General features: G+C 51.0%; 2 protein-coding genes across 10 annotated transcripts; one reads left to right on the top strand and one right to left on the bottom strand.

The window, feature by feature from the left end:
• The first annotated feature begins 244 nt into the window (after positions 1-244).
• Positions 245-2195, top strand: hacd4 (3-hydroxyacyl-CoA dehydratase 4). Its single transcript, XM_086105416.1, has 7 exons — positions 245-294; positions 461-567; positions 658-785; positions 853-962; positions 1036-1142; positions 1862-1972; positions 2068-2195. Coding segments are annotated over exons 1-7 (648 nt in total). The 5' UTR covers positions 245-292; the 3' UTR covers positions 2151-2195.
• On the bottom strand, positions 1304-19895 carry focad (focadhesin). Of its 9 annotated transcripts, XM_086105412.1 has the most exons (45): positions 19640-19895; positions 18419-18464; positions 17726-17784; positions 17043-17117; positions 16718-16872; positions 16549-16647; positions 15818-15919; positions 15511-15736; positions 15147-15356; positions 14972-15059; positions 14594-14787; positions 13869-14129; positions 12089-12193; positions 11787-11888; positions 11572-11699; positions 11213-11339; positions 10683-10817; positions 10442-10492; positions 10281-10364; positions 10035-10164; positions 9722-9910; positions 9467-9588; positions 9309-9401; positions 9033-9121; positions 8925-8966; positions 8738-8846; positions 8537-8653; positions 8082-8320; positions 7903-7992; positions 7442-7589; positions 7038-7157; positions 6495-6617; positions 6306-6383; positions 6141-6212; positions 5926-6028; positions 5776-5856; positions 4901-5029; positions 4721-4836; positions 4360-4611; positions 4201-4290; positions 3564-3741; positions 3383-3480; positions 2666-2917; positions 2478-2553; positions 1304-2407 (listed from the first exon to the last, which is right to left on the bottom strand). In XM_086105412.1, exons 2-45 carry the CDS (start codon positions 18441-18443, stop codon positions 2334-2336), a joined length of 5436 nt encoding a protein of 1811 aa, XP_085961538.1. In that variant the 5' UTR covers positions 18444-18464; positions 19640-19895; the 3' UTR covers positions 1304-2333. The 9 variants fall into 9 exon arrangements, with proteins under 9 accessions (XP_085961538.1, XP_085961531.1, XP_085961535.1 ...); XM_086105405.1 differs by having other exon boundaries at positions 1304-1992; positions 2314-2407; positions 5776-6028; positions 6306-6617; XM_086105409.1 differs by having other exon boundaries at positions 6306-6617.
• Between the last annotated feature and the right edge of the window lie 21 nt (positions 19896-19916).

Here is a 19916-nt window from a genome sequence, read left to right as displayed (position 1 = left end):
ACATTTCAAAACCAAACATTTGAAACGGCGTCTCTTCAAAAGGAAATTCAATTCATAATGAGGATGATCCTATGTACATGCATTTGAATGAAAATGAGGGCTTCTCATGCACGCGTGTGGTTGACTGAAAGTCAAATATTCAAAGAGCAATCATCAGCCTGAGGAAGTGCAGCTGAGCAACCGTTGCAGCTCTTTTCCTGCTTCCGCTGCTGCTGCAAAACAGACCAAAAAAAACAAAACCAAAAAAAAACGGTTCAGAGGGAAAGAAAAGGAACGAGACTTTGAAGAGAAAATGTAAGTGAGCGACATTCTTTCGCTGAGCTTTTTTCACCCCCCCCCCCCCCGTTTGGTTTCGGCAGATTGTGAAGTCTGTTGGTTGACATCTCAACGCTTCGTACCTCGGTGGCTCTCAAGTCCAAGGGGGGGCCTCGTCATATCTTGGTTTTCCTTTTGAACGCAGGCTCAGCGTCAGGCTCGCCTACATTTTCTCCTACAACCTGTTCCAGTTCTGCGGACACACGTGGATACTCACCAACACGGTCGTCCGCTTTGTCACCTTCGGACGAGGTCGGCTTGAAGGCGCTATAAGGTGACGCGACCCGGGGGGGTCGCCTCTCGGCAAGCGCGTCCAATTCTTTTTTGTTCTTTTCTCGCAAGATGCCCTGGCGGACACGTTTCACTCGGTGGGTTTCGTCATGAGTCTCTGCCAGCTGCTGTCCGTCTTGGAGATTTTCCACATCGCCGACCGGCTTGAGCGAGCCAGGCTGCTCCCGCGCCTCGTCCAGGTACGAGCGATCCCATGCGGCGGCGACGCGCTCTGACAAGGGTGTGAAAGTTGACGTTTTGGTCCAGGTTTTCGAGAAGAACCTCCTACTGATCATGCTCGTCCACTTGGACGAGGTTCAGAGCAAACCCATTGTGTGCGTGCAGCTCTTCTTCTGGAACATCTTGGACCTGCTCAGGTGCACGCTCAGAGACGACAACAATATTAAAAAAAACCCTCCCAGGTCTGCAACATTGTGGTTTTGGGCCCAGGTACCCCCATGAAGTGATGTGCATCATGGACGCCCCCTCGGCTGCCATGCTGTGGGCCCGTTACACTCTGTGGATTCCCATCTACCTCCTTTCCGCCGTCACTGAAGGTGACCGCCTCCCCCAACGGCGCCCAACAACGTGACCTCCGGCGGACACGTCTCTCCGAACTGGACGCGTGAAAAATTCTCGTGGAGAGTTTGAACATGAAGGCAGCCCCCTTTTAGATTGAAGCAGCCTGAGACGTTTGAAAAGAAAAAAAGGTTTCCAGTTTGCTTTGAAAGAGCCATTTATTGAAAAAGAAAAAAGGGGCATTTCAAGTGAAAGCCATTTGTACAGTCAACACGTCGATCTTAACAGGCTTTCCTCGACCCATTCCCCAAACAAAAGAGGAAAAGGGCAATTTTGGTTTGATGCGGCCATTTCGGGGCAAATTGCAGGCCTCGCACTTGGTCAGAGTGTGAGAAGACAAAAAGAAATCAGCCTGTGTTACTGACTTTAGATATTGACTTGGAATTTGCCAATCATAACAGGACGGACGAAAAAGTCTCAAAAATCCAAGCTGCAAATTGAACGGGAAGGCCGCCATTTTGCTTTCAGGGGAGCCATTCCGGGGCGTATTGCGGACGTTGTCTTCATGTTAAAAAATAAGTTTGATCGCTTTGAAAATGGGCGAGCGAGGGTCCCGTTCATCCTCATCGCAGTTTCAACTTGACTTTGGGTGAGATTGTGAACTCGAGGACGAGCTACGCTGGAGGTCGCGAGTAATCTCTGCTCGAGGAGTCAAATGCGAAGGATGCGAAATGAAAGCGGCTTCTGCTTCCAACAGGGGTGACGATATGCCACGCGATGCGTTACACGGAGCAGGAAGCGCGCCGCCAAGGGAGCTCGACAGCTTGGCCGCTTGCCCTCGGGGTGTCGCTGCCTCTCCTCGGGTTGGGTAAGACGAAGCTTGAGTGGCTGTGAAAGGAGGGCGGCGGCGGCGGGGACCAAGGGGGGGGGGAGAAAAAAAAATCCCGCTTTTTTTTTCCGCAGGAGCTTCGCTCACAGTGTGGCAGTCGCTCAAGGAGAGACGACATCAGCTGGAGAGGTGGACCAAGACGACCAAGAGGAAATAACCCCCCCCCCCAACACACAAATTGAAATAAATGAGAGCGCATGCGGTCGTGGGTTCTGAATTTCGACATGCCGCGCCATCGCCCCTCAGCCCTTTGAGCATTTTTCTTCCCCCCCGATCGCCATTTTGAGGTCCACCTCCACGCGGGAAAAAAAAATGCTCACACGGCTTGCTGAGGATTTGATTACCAGCCATACGCTCGGGTCCACACCGACTTCTTCTTGAACTCGGGGGAACTCCGCAGGGCCAACAGAGCCGCTGAAAGGATGAGAAGGAGCGGCTCAGAATCACAATTCTATTGAAAATAGAATCCTTCGCCTTTTCTCACCGCGAGCCGCGTCCACGGTTGCCGCCGACAGACTTTGTTCGGGTCCCTCCACAAGACTGAGAAGCCACTCTATGAACTAACACACACACACACACACACACACACACGCGCGCACACGGGGGGGGGGGGGCGTCAAATCTAAAATGGAAAGTCCCCGGGATGGGACGGACGTCCTGGCAGCTTCAGACCTTGTGCGCGTGGCGGTTCCAGGGTTCTTTGTGGAGAAGCGGCGGCAAGCTGCGGGGCAGTCCCAGCAGGCATCGCGGCAGGGCGCCCTCCGTCAGCGACTCGGCGCCGTACAGGCCGTGCGCCAGGGCGGCGGGCTTGGAGGCCGTGCTCCACGGGAACCAGCGCCGCCTGACGCCCAGCAGGAGGGGGACGGCGAGGTCGCCCCAGGAAACGACGGCGGCGGCAAAGACTTGGAACAGGAAGTCCGTGCACTGCAGGAGATAAGATAGTCAATCTGTTTCTGGAACATTCTCCAGTTTTAATGCTGATTACTCAACAAAATACAGGGCGAAATGCATTAAAAAAAAAAACAAAACAAATGACAACCCGCGGACTGGCTGGCTGCTCATGTGGCCTCTGACCACGGGCAACCAGCCAATCACCAATACTCCTGATCTCAGCTGCTTCGGCAATCTACCAAAGTCTTTCCCGAGTCAAGCGGCGTCAGAGACTCTCATCAGACAAAGCCGGTTTGGTTGAAGACACAAACGGCACCTTGACTTTTGTACTCGTTATGAAGTTATCTGCCTCCCTCTAGCGGTTGAAAGGCCGAACCTCGCTTGAATGGCACATTTTGGCCGGCAAATACAAATCCAGTCAGAGTGACAGCAGAACAGCAACAGCGACCTGCTCGTAGGTACCAATGCGCATCGCAAACGCCGAGACGTCCAACGCACCTGTTTGCTGTTCGCACACGCGTCCGCCGTGGCGCCGTAGGCGACATTCCGGATGAGTCCCATCAGCTCCAACAGCCACTCCATTCGCTTGGAAACGCCTGCGGCACAAAATGCCACGTGCGGCTTGCATTTCCTTGTGTTCATTCATTAACAACAACAAAAAAAAAAAAGCATAAGGGACCTGTATTGACACTGGCGGCCAGGCGACACTGGTAGAACGTCTGCAGGAGGATCCAGCCCACCCGGTGGCTCGGCCAACCGCGGAGCACGCCGGCGATGACGTCATTCAGAGCCAGCAGTGGAATCCTCCCCCGAGATGCCAGGCAAGCTAAGACGAAGCAGGTTTTCTCCATCCGTGTCTAAAAATTCCGAACATAAGGTACAGTGTGTCCAAAAAAACTACGGCCTCATTCCAATCCTCATTGGCCGTAATGCGAGATGGCGGCGCACATTTGAAAGAAAGAGCACAGCCTCGTCAAATCCTCTTCCGTCCTACTTTTCACACCTACATAGAGCAACGGCCGTCGGTTCATTTTATGATGTTCTAATGTTTAGAATGTCTTGATTAGGTTTGAGGGGGGAAAAAAATGCAGAAACGCTGGAACACAAGGAAAACTGGTAAAAAAAAAAAAAATTAAAAAAAACGTTGTCAAGTCAAGTCAACAGTATTTATAGAGCACTTTCAAACAGCCATCGCTGCATACAAAGTTTTTTGGGGACATGTGGTACTTTCAATGCTTTTCTCTGTCTTCGAGAGGGTCCAAAATAATTTCCCTCCCCCGCACCAGTCAGGGTGACTTTGACAGATGAGCTCGTACCTCTGTGACACCCGCGATGCGGTCAATCTCCGTATCGGACATCTCAGACAAACAGTCGGCCACTCCCACATAATAATCCACTTCCGTATCCTAAAGAAGACGAGCACCCATTCACCATTTGCAAAGTCGTTTGGGAAAGTGACGAATGAGACTCGGCACCTTGATCTGGTTGGGCAGAAGGCCGAATATCTTCTCGGCGGCGGAAGACAGGGCGGCCCAGCAGACGCCCGGCGGGTCGGGCGCGGCCATGGCCTGCGCGAGGCCCCGCAGCAGGGAGCCCCGATGCCGGGCTCCCAAATCCTCCCGAAAGCTCTGCGGGCCGAGAGTCTCCACGAAGAACCGGAGCTTGTCCTCGGGGACGTGCTTCATCCACGAGGAGAGGTTCTCGTACAGGAGGGCCTTTGTCCGGGACTAAATGACAAATACAACGCTGCCGCTAGCGCACGCACTTCAACCCCTTTGTGTCAACGCCGCCTCCTTATTTGGAGCATATCGTCGCTAAAGCAGGCTCCGTACTTACACCGAGGCTGTACACGAGAGGCGAGGACAGCCATGAGCCCAAAAAGAGCGAAGCACTCTGCGAATACTGAGCTTGAGCTGCAGCCAATGCCACACATTGATGCTGAACCTCCTCACCTGTCAACGCGGGAACAAGAAATACGGTCACGGCAAGCGCTAGATTTCAAAAGAGTGCGCTTACCAAAGCCGAGTCGCATCAGAGGGGACAGGATCCCGCTCCAGTTGACGGGCGGGTACTGGAACGCCGTTCCCACTGAGGCCAGAGGTCTCAGCGCCGTTTGGACCACGCTTGGAGGCGCAAACTCCGGACCTGCGAGTACAGCTTTCTTTGATTGATTGATTTTTGTTATTGTAAAGTGTCCTTGGGTGTCTTGAAAGGCGCTTATAAATAAAATGTATTATTATTATTATTATTAAATGTCTAAAAGTGGACATTTGAAATTTCAAAAGTGGTTTCATTGTAATTCAGCCTAATGTAAAAAAAAAACACAAAAAAACCCCCATCCTCAATTAATATAATAGGCATGGATAAATCAATAAATCATGCGCTCATTTGATCATCAATCAATTTCTATCCAGAATCGTGCCATCCGCACTATTATGAACATTAAAACACACACACACACACACATATATATATATATATTCATTCATTAAGTTTTGTAAAAAAAAAAAAAGGCAAAATATTTCTATTCATACATCTTGACATTTATTTGATTAAACATTTGTCTCATTTGAGTGTAAATAACAGAATTGAAAAAAAAATATGACACGAAAGAATTTCAAATGAACATTGAACATGACTTCTTTCTTTCAAATTTGACTTCACATTGGTTCACCTCTGTCTATATGTTATTGTAATTCTACAATAATTTTAAAAAGCGGTGAACAAATCATCTCTAAAAAATGAATAATTTCACATTTGCCTGAAACCTTTTTTTTAATTTGTCATGACTTTGGTTAGGAAGGCATCAAACACATTTTCGTGCACGAACACATTTCTTGTCATTTCCTTCGCAAATTCTTGCCACAAAAGGCGTACGTGAAGGAGCAAACCTTTCTTTCCCGCCTCCGTCAGCAAGTCCACCACGGCCCTGATGACACTTTTCTCCGCGAGGTAACCAAAACCCGGAGGCACTGAAAGGACGACAGCATCATCGCGCGCATCGCTGCGCGTGCATTGGATGAGGCTCGACGCGGACTGACCTGCTGCGTGACTGTGACTGGCGAACGTGTGCGACAAATGCAAGTGGCCCATCAGGCAGGCGCAGTTGGACTGCAAGCCGATCGCTCCCGAGAAGCTTACAATCTGACGAGCACAAGCGTAAAAGCTGAGCCAGGAGGAGCTATCGCAGCGGAAATCGGAAAAGATGTGAGCATGCGACAAGCGTGGCGGTGGCATCGGTTCCGTGTGGCGTTACCTGCGAGATGGCCCGAAGGACCTCGTTCAGTCGGCTCTGCAGGTTGGAGGAAAGCTCCAGCTCGCTCTTGAGCTGCGATCGGGGGAAATCAAAGGCGCGCCGGACCGATGAGTACGAAGAAAGGCAAACGGCTTTGACGCCAAAGGAAAGGCGCTTCGGCTTCACCTGAATGAGGTAATTCTCGGATCCCACTAAAGCCACCAGGCCGTTAACGGCAGCCAGGCGCTGCATGGTGGGGCACCCCTGAAAGCCGCAACAGCAACAACAACAACAACCACCACCACCAACGTGATCCAGCACCAGTTTGACACGACGACAACAACAACAAAGAAGCGCTCCAAATGCCTGCCGCACCTCCGCCAGCAAAATCTTGAGCCAGGCGGCCAAGAGACGAGGCTGGAGGTCCTCCGCTTTGCCGTGGCCGCACAGAGACAGGCCGTGCACCGCCAGGCCCAGCGCCATGGACAAGCCGGGAGTCTGGACAAAAAAAAGAAAAGCCGGACCGGCATCTGGCTTGTTGCCGTGGCGACGCAGAGCGCTTTGGTCTCAACCAACACTTCCAAAGGAAGGCGAGGTGATGTCGCAAGTCCAAAGTGCAGGACAAATGAACGGAAAGAGGGAGGGATGCAGTTGGGATGGACGATAGGAAGGAAGGAAGGAAGTAGGGAGGCATCGGTGAGGAAGGACGGATGAAGTGAGGGCGAGGTAGGAAAAAGGCGAAGGACTGCGGAATCAATGTGAAGTGATGAATGTGGGAAGCGAGGCCGGAAAGGCGGAAGGAGGCCAGCTTGGCGTGAAAAGGGAGGAGGGAAGGAAACGCGCATGGATGGAAGGAAGGAAGCAAGGAAGGAGCGATGACGCCGAGAAGGAAGGATGGATGCGATAGTGCACGGAGACCTGCTGGCTCTCCTCGGTCAAGGCGCGCAGCGTCGCCACCACCTGCTCCGCCTTGTCGGCATCGATGACGCCCGCGCCGAAGGCCGACACGCCGACGCACGCCACCGAGTACGCCAAAACCTGCACGCAAGGGGTCCACTGATGCTTGCTCAAAGCGCCAGATGAAAAAATAATAAGGTTGAGTTGAGGAAAAAAAAAAAAAAAAAAAAAAAAAAACATTGGCTTTGATTCAAACAAGGCGGATGTCGGAATAGCTGCGAATTGCGTTACTGTCGGTGTTTTCTGTGACGTATTCTGTTGGATTCGTTGGTGTGCAATCAAGCGTTCCTTAAATGGATTTGTATTTTTTTGGGGGGGGGGGGTTTGTCCCCCCCCCCCCCCCCAACTCAAGTGTAGCTGCTTACCTCTTGCATCATGCGTCCTTGTCCGCCGCTGTCCCGCAGGGCCCTCAAGAGCTTGTCCAGGGTTAGGACGACGCGGACGCGCTGCTGCGCCGGCCCACTGCCGCAGAGAGCCGAAAGCGCCAGCGCCAGACCCAACACGCAACCCGTACTGAGGAAGGCGCCAAGAAATGGGACAAAAAAAAGGAGGCCGCTTGACTTCCAGAGCGCATTTCGGACACCGGGGCTCAAGTCAACTCAAGGGGATTTCGAGAGCACGCCAAAAACAAAGTCCAAAGCGCCGGACATGGAGAAGAAATCATTCATACGGGAACAAATGAAAACACTTGAAAGCACTAAAACAGTCAAACTCAAAAGCAAGACCCGTGCCGAGTTCCAAGGTGACTCCCTTTCCCCCCCAAGCGTGTGTTTCAAACGAGCATAGCCGCGTCCCCTTGTCGGCATCAACCGACGGACGCGCTCACTTGTATTCCGCATCGGTGTCGAAAGCGCAAGCTTCCAGAGTCGCGAGAGCGTCGAGGAGGAGATCGCCGTCCTTCTGAGTGGCGTCGTCACTAGGGAGCGGGCGGGAAAGGCCTCGTCAGCTCCGGCCGGGATGGTGACGCAAACGGGCGAGACGGTTCGGACCGGGCGCGCTACCCACCCGAGGCGCCGCCGATGTACGGCGGACAGCACCGTGCCGAGAGCCAGGCCCGAGTGGAAGCGAACGGCCTGGGAGTCGTCGGCGGTGGGCGACCCGGGCAGGCCGGCCCGCAGCGCCGACAAGACCCGCTTCAGGCCGTCTGGATGCCGCGGAACCAGCGCCGGCACCAGCAGGGACAGCGCCAGGCCGGCGCAGGAGCGAGCGATGGCGCTCGCCGTGTTCTCGCCCGAATAGGAACGCTGGGGAGGAGATGAGCACACGCGCCGTGTTTTCAGCACTTAAAAAGCTCAACCCCCGTTTAGTGCGTCGGGGGGAGATTTTGTCGTTGGGAACTTGGCTGTCGCCATCCTCCTCGTCACATTTGGTGGAAAACTGACCAAGCGACCCCAAAAAAAAAAAGAAAGCCTGCGCGTTGGGGTATTGGGTGGCACTGGACTCCCACAGGCCCAACTTACGTGCAGGTACCAAGGAAACACTTGACCTTTGGCCTTGTAGCCACTGCTGACGATGCTGAGCAGGGTGTCGAGCACCATTGCCAACCAGCCGCTGGTGGGCACCATCTCCGGTCCAGCCTGAAAGCAAAGAAAGCCACCCCCCACCGTCCAAAGCGTTTCGACTCAAACTGCCGGCTGGAAAAGAGACGCGCGGCGCCTTACTCGGAGGCCGGCGTCGTTCTCGGCGGGCAGGTCGCGCTCGTATTTGGCCAGGGCGGCAGCCAGGGCGCTCAGTGCCAGGATGGAGTTTCCCTGGACAACGGGACTATCCCTGAAGGCCACAGAGCACAAAGGCGCGTGAGCCTCCGCAAATTTGCAGCGCCTCCTCCACAAGTGTGCTTCCACTCACTTCGTTGCACCTCCGATTGTATCCGTTAAGTGATCTCTGGCCCTGAGAAGAGGGTGAGATCATTTCGGATCGGAACCGATCCCGCGCGAGAATCGACGTGAAGCTCACCACAGCCAGGCGCGATGGTGGTTGTACTGCAGCGCTTCCGTGTCCTCTTGGTCTTTTTGCCGCTGCGTTTCCAGATCAGCCCGCCGACCCTGAGCCCCCCCCCAAAAAAAGCAAAACCATCAACAATGGCTTGATTGTCTCTGTACCTCATGACAAGGCGAGATGCAGAGCGGAGGCTTCGCAAGCCGTCAAGGCGCAAGCCCGTCCCATCAAACAACAAAGTCCTTCCATCCTTCCTAAAAATGCATCTGCAAGCGAGACATCAGAAGTACCCACCTCGAGGACTGCGTGGAAAGTATCATTCATGAAACTGCGCCACGCCTGAGGCAGGAGCAGCGCACGGTGCCATTCGGACGGCTGAATGTTCACCTGCAGACGGTACAAAAACGTCCAAAAAAAAAAACAACGAAGGAGTGAGAGGCGGACGCGAGTACCTCGTGAATGAGGGCGGTCATGGTTTGCTGATAGCTACGGCTGCGGCTGAGAAGGAGGCGGCGCAAGGGTCGCCCGGCGCGATCCGTTTGCTGCGGTAGCTCATAGCAAAGCAACAGGCCAGCTGCAAGACACACACACACACACAAAAACAACAACAAAAAAGTGACCAGTGGCCTCGCGATTCAGGGTTCCATTCTCTCCTTCCGGCATATGCGCTATTGTCAACGGAGGGATGGACTTTGCTAAGCAGTCACCTGCTAGCCCTGCCTTGAGCCCCGGCTGCTTGTTCTTCTCGTAGGACTTCAGCATGAAGGCCGGGATGCCGGCCATAGTTTTACCCTGGTCCGAACGCAGGCCGCCTCCCCGCAGGGCGGAAAAGTACACCCCCCTCGGCATCTGGCTCGTCTCCTGCTTGATGAGCGATGTCAGGAAAAGCTCCAAGGCTGCGACGGTGCGACACATGGTGACAGCTCAGTCATTCCCAACGGCAAGTTACACTTTGCTTGGAGTCACCACGGACATTGACGGCGAATGCGCTTTGAGCCACAAAGAAGCGACGTCATTCACCCGCTAGCGCAGGCGAGGGGGTGAGCGTCAGCAACTTGACATACGATGAACCCGCGACGGAGAAATCCTTCTCTTCCTCCTCGCCCTCATCCTCGTGCGCAGGCTCAGGCGGCTCCACGGCAGGCCTGGCCTGTGACCGTGAACGGGAAGAAAGCAAGGAGAGGAACAAGCGGCGGATGACTTTGGTTGTCAACTGGCTCCATAAAAAATAAAAAATAAAAATCAAGTCAACCTGACTTGACTTACTGCCTCGGGGAGATGATTTATTGTGTGAACCTCTTCCGGGAAGTCTGCCAAGGCCCGAAAGCCACAGCTGGCTACCTCTGGATCCTGTTTCGGGGGTGGGGGTGTCAAATAGGGGCGCCCGTCGCAACATTGGATCGTGCCAGTGTGTTTTCAACACGGACCTTGTTGACAGCATAATGCCATAGAAAGCTGACTGCTTCCTCCTTTAGTTTCTACAAAAAAAAGTCAAATAAAAAATAAAAAACTGCAAATAGTTCACTCGTAATACAAAACTAAAAAAGAAAAAAATCAAGAACGCAGATTTTCACCGGATCTGTTGTGACGAACAGAGAGTTCATTGTAATGCTTTTAAAACGGGTTTTTTTTTGTTTTTTCGCACGCATGCGTGACTTGAGCAGGCACCTGATACTCCTCGGACTTGACGGCGAGTTGGGGAACCAGAGCCAGAAGCTGCGACACGGCCTTGACCATCGGTGGACGAGAGTCGCACCTCAATTCCGGTCCGAGACTTCTCCATGTCGACACGATGTCCACTACCTGCAATCGAAAAACTCCCTTTTGGATAAAAGGACTTGATAACCTTTTAACGTACGACATGGATGGATTCTACTGCCCCCCCCCCCCTGGTGGCCAAGGCGCACACAACAGAAGGAGCAGCATGTCCAATGAGCCAAAGCATGAAATTATGACACAAAATACGATTTGAATTCTTTACATTCCATTCAATGATGTAATTCTAATATGTTTCCCATAAAGCACAAGGGACATTATTTTGCCACGGTTGGAGGCTCATTTGAATGAATTTCAATTGGGAAAGTGGAGTTGAGAGAAGGACCCCAACGTCAAGTCAAAAGTGAAGTTACGACTGTAGAGCCAATGGTGCGGTTCGTGAACCCTGCGGATGGAGGACAGCGAAAGGTTCGGTGGCCAACCTCTGCACGGCACAGCTCCTGCAGGCCCTGCAGGGCGAGCACCGCGGGGGTCACCTGGTCGCCTCTGCTGCACTGCTTCAAAGTCAACGCGATGGCGGCCAACATGTCACTTGCGTGCTGGTAAGGCCTGTCGCACAAACACAAAGTTACGACCATTATTGGGGACTACCTACAAAACGCTCCGGAAACGCTTGCTCTCACGCTCACTGTTGAATACGTTTTTCGTGTTTCATATGAGCGTCTTTCGGTATGACGTGAAAGGATTTGAGCATGCGCGCGTTTTAAGTAGTGCGCATGCATGCGTGACGGAGGGATAATCACGAATGGTGTTCGTGGCGGCACGTATTGAGTGATGAGACCTCTCTCGACAGATGTCTCGAAGACAGGCCGCTCGGGCCAGCACTTGCTCCCACTGGGTCTCCCTCCCCATCACCACCCTGTTGTCCGGCTGAGCCAGCAGACGCTGAAGCTCGGGGTAAACGCGGTCCTGGACGGTGGGGGGAAATCAATAACAGCTCAATAACGGTGATGGTGGAACAATTTGAACAGTGGGCATTTGTTGAGGGGGACCCACCTCTTTCTTCCAAAGGGCAGCAGTGAGCCGCATGGCCACGGCTTTGAGTTTGAGGCTGCTCGCGAGCGTGCCGAGAGTCTGCAGGATGGTGGGCACACAGAGCTGCAACACAAAGGCACTTTTGTTTTTTTTTTGTTTTGTTTAGCTAATCGACACAGCAACTTTGCTGCTTTGACCAGAATATATTTCTTTTGACCCTTTCAGGGACAGCGCTTACGACAGTGGACAACTGTGTTATGTTATCAAGTTACAGGGTGCACGAAAGGGTTGGTACAAATTGATGAACATCTACTTGCCAGTACCTTGTGGGTGCCAAGGTTTGGCAGGCAGTCGAGCAGCGCGTGAGTCAGGCTTGGATCCTTTTCTTTCCCCAGCTTGAACAGCAGCACCGGAAGAAGAGACGGGACCTACAAGAGAGAAACGATGGCTCAAATGACCAAGTCCCATCAGTTGGTGAGCAAGATGGTCCATATAACGCAAAGAACCGACTACAACTCCAGGGCGCCGATGAGATATTTGGTCTGATTCAGCTGCCTTCTTCTGGCTACATTTTTCAGCTCCTCCCATAGATGTTCAACAGGGTTCAGAATAGTCAGATCTTTGTGTGTGTTTTTGGTAAATATCATGTTGGTGGGCCAAGCTTTCTTTCAATGCATTGCTCTAGAATGCCTCGATAGTCTTGGGATTCCAATGTACCCTTCACAGACTCAAGACACTCAGTGCCTGACAGAGCAAAGCAGCCCCAGAAAGAAGGATCAGATTTCTTTCAGTGGACGGCACATTTCTTTCTAGGCCATCATTTTTCTTTTCTTCTTCAAAATAATTCTGCCAGACCACCAAAATGAAGCAAAGGCCGAGTTTCATTTTTTTCATTTGTGATTTGTTTTCACCAAATTTGTATTTATTCCTACATTGGTCTATTTTTTTTATCTGTCTCGAACAGAAAGGAATCAACAATTTTCTTGACCTGCAGACATGAGGTGCTAGGCTTGGCTGAGGAGAACAATCCAATTTGTCAACAGGCTTCTTCCACGACATCAATGCTCGGTGCAAGTGGCACTGTGGGAGCAATTAGAACAGCAGGGGGATCCTCTTAACGAGCAGCCTTGGCACCGCGTGCTATTTCACATCATTGTCTGGAGCCGGAGTGACTCACATTGCAGTCCCACAGGCTCAGAGGTCTGTCAGCAGCAGAAAGCCCACAGCTGAATGCAGCAAGTTTTTTTTTGTTTGTTTTTTTGGTCAAGTTTATCCTAAAATTTTTTTTGCAGAAATGTCACTTAAGTAGCCAGCGGAGAGCTACCACAGTTTGACAGTGATTTATATTCATTCAGTAGCCCAGAGACTGTCAAAAGCAGTAAAAACGGAACCACCGAGAGACACTTCAACCACTGGTGCTGCATGCTAAACGTAGGTGGGATTATGGTAGCCATAATCCCACCTATGGTCTCAATTCCTTATCTACTGGTTTCAAAAAAGGCCAAGGTTAGTGAGGCCAAACTCAAGTTGAGTCTCCACTAAATTCAAGGCATCACTTGATTTTCTGCAAGTCACAAGTCAGTCAGTCACATTAGCCACCATGCACCCAGCATCTGTTTCTCGCGTTAGCTAACTATGCCGACACATTGACAAGTGTTTTTTTTTTCTCATGCTCCCAAACCTCACCGTAAAATCTTTATTGTAATCTTCTCAATTTAACGCAAAACCAACATGAAGCTCTGTGACTGTTTGAGCAGCTGTCAGTGAGCTAAACTGAGAGGCTAGCGTAGCTTGTCTGTTTTTGTAGGTTACACATTGAGAGATAAACTTAGTCTGTCTCTTAGTCGGCTTTTTTTTTTTTTTTTTTTTTTTGGAGGCAACCCCTTTTCATTTAACATTTTGAATGGGTCTTTCGGTGACAGACCGGTTTTGGTGTTTATTACCACCTCCCGTGACGCTGTTCGGGATTAGCGGTGTTGAAAATGGATGGATGGATTTTTCATAGGTTTGACATAACTAAGCAAGTCCCAAGTCTTAAAACTGACACAATCTGAATCACGAGGTTGGAGACCCGAGTTTCTAAGCCGGTTCACCAACACTCACCTGGTGGGGGTCGGTGGCCGCAATGGCCCGAACGGCGTCCAAAGCCAACCGGCAAACGTCGTCCTGACCCGTGAGGAGGAGGTGGGTGACCATGAGGGCGAGGGAGCAAGGCAGGCGCTGGTTTGACGACTGAGCCGAGGTGAACGAGAGGAGCCAGTCGACGGCCGCCGACGGATGATGGACCGCTTGGCGTAGGGTGGACACGGTCAACCTCACTTCGCTGAACCAGGGAGTGAGAAGAAGCGCCTCCGGTAGATAAGACTGACAACAAGGACAGGGTTGTCTTTATCCCGCAATGGGGGCACAAAAAGAGTTTTTCAACTAACCGGTTGTTTTTGACATGAGCAATTTTCTGCTTTGCGTTACAAGCAATGAATCGAGTTGAACCACCGACAACATTTAAAAAGGAGGCCGAGTGTGCTTGCTTCAAGCCATTTCATGCCTCTCCCAAATGATCTCTTTTGTAAAACTAAGCACTATTTCACGGTGTGAATTTCAACAAACCATGTAACTTTGTCTTCCAAAAGTCCATTAACTTAATAACTTAACACAAGGAAAAGCGTCATAGACGGGCTAACGAAACGAATATCAATGTACTGGTAGTTATAAATCATGACAATGAACCACGATCCATATTTGTGTTTTGATCCACTTGGGGAGTGGGGAAAGATCATTTGAGACCCAAGCGAGTTGCAAGCAGGAGTTCATTTTGCAGTTCAAGGCACCTGTTGGGGTTTAGCCTCCTGCCCGGTGACGCTGTGTAGCACGCGCTGAGCTAGCTTCTGGTTGAGGTCATGCGTGCGTCGCTCTGCGAGCGGCTCGGTGACATCCGAACAGGACAGGAGCTGCAGCACGGGAAGAACCAGGACCGGACTCACCCACTGAGAGAGCTCAGTGTGCTCGGGCACTAAAGTTAGCACTGGAACGTGGACAGAAGGTTGTGGAAATGAGCAAAAAAAAAAAAAAAAAGAGTGTTTATAGACTGTCTGCAAATAAGTGTGTACAGTCTCCGTTTATTTGCAGATGTACTGGATGCATACATACTGCATGCATGTGTGTATATTCGTGGATGCCATTATTCAGTCCGTTTTTTTTTTTTTTACCTAGACTGAGCAGGCTACTCTGCTGCGCTGCGGGGGCCTCAAACAGGAGCAAGGCTACACCCATTAACAGCTCATCAAAAGGCAGCTCCTACAAACAAATGTATCGCGCTTCGTCTTCGCAACTGTAGTCTGGACACACGAATGCCGATGAAACATACGAGTCACGCCGGCTGACCTGTCGGCACGTCGGGACGAGCTCCATCATCAAGTCGACGAGAGGTCGACAGTCTCCGCTGAAGCTGAGGCAGCGCTGACAGGCGCAGAGCAGCCGGAGCAGGAGACGCAGCCTCTCGCTCCTCCACGCTTCTTGGCGCTTCACGGACAGACTGGGAAGCAGGGCGCCGATCATCCAGTGCAGCTCCAGCACCGTCTCCACACAGTCCACCTGTCATGACAAATATGCCAAGCGGTTTCGTCCGCGGTCTACAATCGGGAGGCGTCTTCTGACATCATGAAAAGTGGTCAATAAATCTGATTCTGAATGTGAAAAATCCTGCCATGGCAGCAATCATTGTCAGCGACACTTTGCTCTTACTTACCGGCATGTGCGGCACCAGCCGGCAGAGGCACCGGAGCAGGCTGTCGAATGCCGGCGAATCCTCGTCCCGCTCCTTGTTGTGAGGGGTGGGCGCGCTGAGCGCATTTGCGGGGAGCAGCGTCCGCAGGAGACCCTGTCGGAGGAAGCCGTGCTCGGGCCGCCTCTCGGGTTGGCAGTAGAGGTAGCGTAGGAAGGGGGCCAGCATGGCCACGTAGGCCGGCTCATTTCTGGGTCATCGCAGACAACAACATTGCAACCATTCCGCCAAGCAAGAAGCCAATCGGGATGGGAGGTTCAACGGGGCTTGCCTGTCAACAGCCTGCTGAACAAACTCAGCGATCACGGCCAGAATGGCGGTCCAGCAGTCCGGACGGTTCTCCAGGGCTGTTATGTATGGGTGGGGACTATTCCTGTGTCAATGTAAAAGAGGACAACAACACGGGACGGGACGGGTGTCAAGGGGGACATAAAAGTTGCTCTTGTTGGAAACTTGGAACTGTGAGCAATTGCGGGAAAAAAAAAAATAAAAGCATCGCGTCTCTTTTAATTTGCTGGAAAATGGACCCCCCCCCCCCCCCAATCCAATGCTACTTTTAAAGAGAGTGGAAACTGTCGTGGATTAATGAAGCACTGCCTCTTTTAAAAACTTGCCTGCGCCTCTGCAAATCCAGACTAAACACTTCAAGTCAAATCCAGGGTGAAGTCTTGAGGGTCACCCAGGTACCCCAAAGGCCCACTTAAACTAATCCTTGGTCCCATCAATCCACACGGAAGGAAGTTCAGATCTCTTCTTTGCACTCTTTTGATTTTTTTTTTTTTTAGCCTGCTAATAATCTCGGTGAGCATCTTTAAACGGACGGAGTTCGAAATGACTCAATCAGACAAACATTAACACGGCTGAAATTGTCCAAACACAAATGGCCAGCGCAAAGCCTTAAGAGGGCGAATTGAAATTGGCACGGCACACCCGACGACATTTCACCGCACATGAATGTGCCGCGGCGCAGCAGTTTATGAAGCGCCGCTGCACACGACTGACCTGATCCCGTAAGGACAAGTGAAGCACGCGTCCCGGTCTCGGCGGTCCGCCTGCATCTGGAGCAGCTTCCCCACAACTCGAACCAACCCGTGGACGTTCCTGAGGACAACCCCGGTCAAAAAGCCGGCACAAAGGAAGAGAACCGCGAGACGCGGCTGAGAAGGTGTACCGCGCGGAAGGCAGCAGGTTGAGGACGCCGTTGAGGACCTGCTGCGGCTCGGCGTGGCCTTGGTCCACCAGCAGCACGATGGCGTCACAGCAGGCCGAACGCACCACGGCGCAGTCGCCGCAGCACCGCTCCCACAGAGTCTCCAGTGCCGAGCCCTGACGTGACAGAAGCGCTTGAGCTTGCTTGCGCGGACCTTTGCCAGTCAATCACGGGGCACGCGGCGAGGCAGCCCGGCATCCACGCACACAAGTCACCCCCCAAGTTGCTCACACCGAATGTCGTTGCCGTGCACTTGGAACAAAAACAGGACATTGAAGGGAATCACCTGCGTGGAGGACAGGCTGATTTGTCCAGTCTGGCTTTTCTCCCTCAGCACAGCAGCAACAAGCTTTCTCACCGCCTGCAAAACAAAAAAAGCTCCATGCAGACTACTTCGGAAGTATGACAAACTTTTTATTTATTTTTTCTTCTAAACAGCTTGGCACAAGGGGACGCTACATTTCTGACTGATTCCTCCATCTCCTGCTCAATGCCGTTTTCACCGTGGCAGGCGGCCAAAATCTCGCTCCCGCTCTGAAATCACTCCGCCACCATCTCTCCAATTGGACAAGCTGAGATGTCATCAGACCTGAATTGAACATTTTTCAAGTCTCGCGTTTCCCTGTCAACATCTAACAACCCGGAGAAGGCTTAGGTGAAAACAGTGTGGCGTGTGAGGTTTTCTGCAAAGTCCAGGAACAGTGAAATCAGGTCTTGGGTCTTCCGGCATGACAACGATCCAAAATCTACTGCCGGGATAAGAAATGAGTGGCTCACGAAAAAGCATATTCAGGCCGTGGGGCGACCAAGTCAATCTCCAGACCTCGACCCCATAGAGAACCTGCAGTAGGAGCTGAAGCCTGGAGTTGGATGATTTAGAGAGACTTTGTGACTTGCTATTGTTTTGCGATCATCAATATAGAACCATGGAAATCATGATTTCCCACTGTAGGTGCGTTCACAGCTCACCTCGACTTGTATGATGGGGCTCTGGAAGTCAAGTCGCACCTTTAAGGCCTCCATCATGCCTATGAAAGCAGGAGAACTGAGTAAGGAACTCTGTATTTTTCAGCATGGTCGCGCGGTGTCAGTGCTCGGCCCCACCCTGCCATTAAAAACAAGTATCGGGTGTCAGCCTGTGAAAGACAAGTGATGCCACCACCTGTCGCCTCACACAAAGTTTCCGAGGACGGTGACGCTCTGAGGCGCACGAGACGTTGGGGCCTCTGAAAGACGATCCCCGTCTCGTGTAGTCACATTATCGGCCCCCAAGCCGTGACATAAAGCATCATTCCATGATTCACAGGGCAACAGAATGGTGGACCCGCATCCTCTCGACTCAGCGGGCCTGACATGAGCGGACTCTCAAATGTATGGGAGTCAGAAGCTGAAAATGGCTGTACAGTATATGCTGATTTAGCCCCCCCCCCCAAAAAAAAAGCAGAACGATTGATGTACAATTTGCAGCAGGTGCAGCAGCACACACACAAAAAAAAACGATGTAAAGGTTTAACATGACTAGAAACACAGGCAATGAGTGTGAACCCAGCACCCACCCAAGCAAACCTCCCCTCCCCTCCCCTCCCCCCAAAACTGTTATCTACTTGATAAGCCAGTGTGCTCTACTGTCCAACAGCAGCACGCAGGGCCTCTGGCTCTCACCGCCAGGCTGCTTGACAAGCGACATGAGCTGGTAAGTCTGCTGCACCTGCGGCAAAAAAAAAAAAAAAAAAACATACGGCAAAGAAAAGGACAGGTTTCAAATGCTTCTTCTTGTACCGTCATTTCAAAATGAACATCCGTGAAGTTTGACAAGGTGCTCAAGTCTCATTCGGCTGTTAAAACATGCGTCCTTGGGGTTTTTCAACTTTACTCAGTAAAGCCTCTAAGCGTAAAGCCTCGAAGCGTTTGGGCATTGACACGTTCCAGCAGTTTCTACTGCATATTTTCCAGACTGCTGAATAACATGGACCTGCAACTGCAAAGGTCTGCATTAGCGGCACTTGTTGAGCCAACAGCGCTTTTGAAAGGACACCAACGAGGCTTTGCTGTGCACACGCCAAACACACAACCCGGGAGTCAGAGTGGCCTTTGACCATGCGCCAAAGCAGGCATATTATTGGACCTGTTATTGCTAAATGAGGACAAAATCCATCTTTGGTCACTGTAGTTGAGTTTCGAATGTATGACAGATCAATTAAATCAGTTAACAGAAAACAGCCCAGCATCAGTTATAACAACCCCAAACGACGTTTGTTCTGAGCCAAAATACGGAAAATATTCCACAATTTCATGTTCCTGGAATACGTTTTTTTCTTTTGTCTTCTGTTTTATTATTAAAAAACACAAAGAAGAAATTAGCACAGTGGCTGAATGAAAGAAGGTTGTTGAACAATCAAAAATGCAACACGCGCCGAGACCAGTGTATTATATTTTCAAACATGCATTTCTAGTGGACGTTCGTGTACAATAAAATCAAGCTGACAAACAAGAGTTTGAACAATGGACTCATTTCTAAACGTGGTTCTATCAAGCTAAATTAAAATAGAATCTTTAATAAATTGCGGCAGTGGTGCAGTTGAGCATAGGAATTGATAGGTGGATTCATTTGGACTTTTGTATTTTGTTTAAAAAACAAACAAACAAAAAAAATACCCTACTTTACATTTATCAAGTCAGCACAGCCGTGACCGTAATAAACCACACTGAGGCTAACCTGCTAACAGCTACACATCAAATACCAACAAGATCCTGATCGGCCCAGCAAGTTGTACACTATATGACCTGTTGTACATCAAGCATTTTAGTTGCACATTGAAGAATGTCAGAATCTCAATTAAAGCAGAATTAAAGTTTTTACTTGAATGGTTTGATAATCTTTACCTTATTCACAGCCACGAAGAGCGTGGAAGTACGGCAGATGCCAAGGGTCAAGATTGACGCTACATTTAGAATGTCTGTGATGACTCTTTACTATTACAAATGTATAGCCAGTAAAGCCTAATAATCCAGGTGTTTAATATACAGTGTCATATAATTTGACGTGAATGGTATCGATAACACCTGACGACCTATATTTAGTTTTGGAACTACATTTCATTTTCACGGTCTGCCAGGGGGACCCGAAGGCAGTGTGACTGCTGCTTCCCTTCTCTTCTCC

This window comes from Hippocampus guttulatus, chromosome 2 (genome assembly GCF_054856545.1).
Source record: "Hippocampus guttulatus isolate MCC_2025c chromosome 2, RoL_Hgut_1.0, whole genome shotgun sequence".
Classification (NCBI taxonomy): Eukaryota; Metazoa; Chordata; class Actinopteri; order Syngnathiformes; family Syngnathidae; genus Hippocampus; species Hippocampus guttulatus.
This window is presented reverse-complemented; position numbering and strand designations above follow the sequence as displayed.

What these genes read in the sequence shown, in the direction of transcription:
- hacd4 (XM_086105416.1), top strand. An exon ending in AACATCTTGGACCTGCTCAG is followed by an intron (nt 963 to 1,035) that starts GTGCACGCTCAG and finishes TTTTGGGCCCAG; the next exon opens with GTACCCCCATGAAGTGATGT. An exon ending in GCTGCCTCTCCTCGGGTTGG is followed by an intron (nt 1,973 to 2,067) that starts GTAAGACGAAGC and finishes TTTTTTCCGCAG; the next exon opens with GAGCTTCGCTCACAGTGTGG.
- focad (XM_086105403.1), bottom strand. Translation starts at nt 18,443, where the DNA reads ATGTCGCTTGTCAAGCAGCCTGGCG. An exon ending in GGCTGGTGCCGCACATGCCG is followed by an intron (nt 15,357 to 15,510) that starts GTAAGTAAGAGC and finishes TTGTCATGACAG; the next exon opens with GTGGACTGTGTGGAGACGGT. An exon ending in CAAACCTTGGCACCCACAAG is followed by an intron (nt 11,889 to 12,088) that starts GTACTGGCAAGT and finishes TTTGTGTTGCAG; the next exon opens with CTCTGTGTGCCCACCATCCT.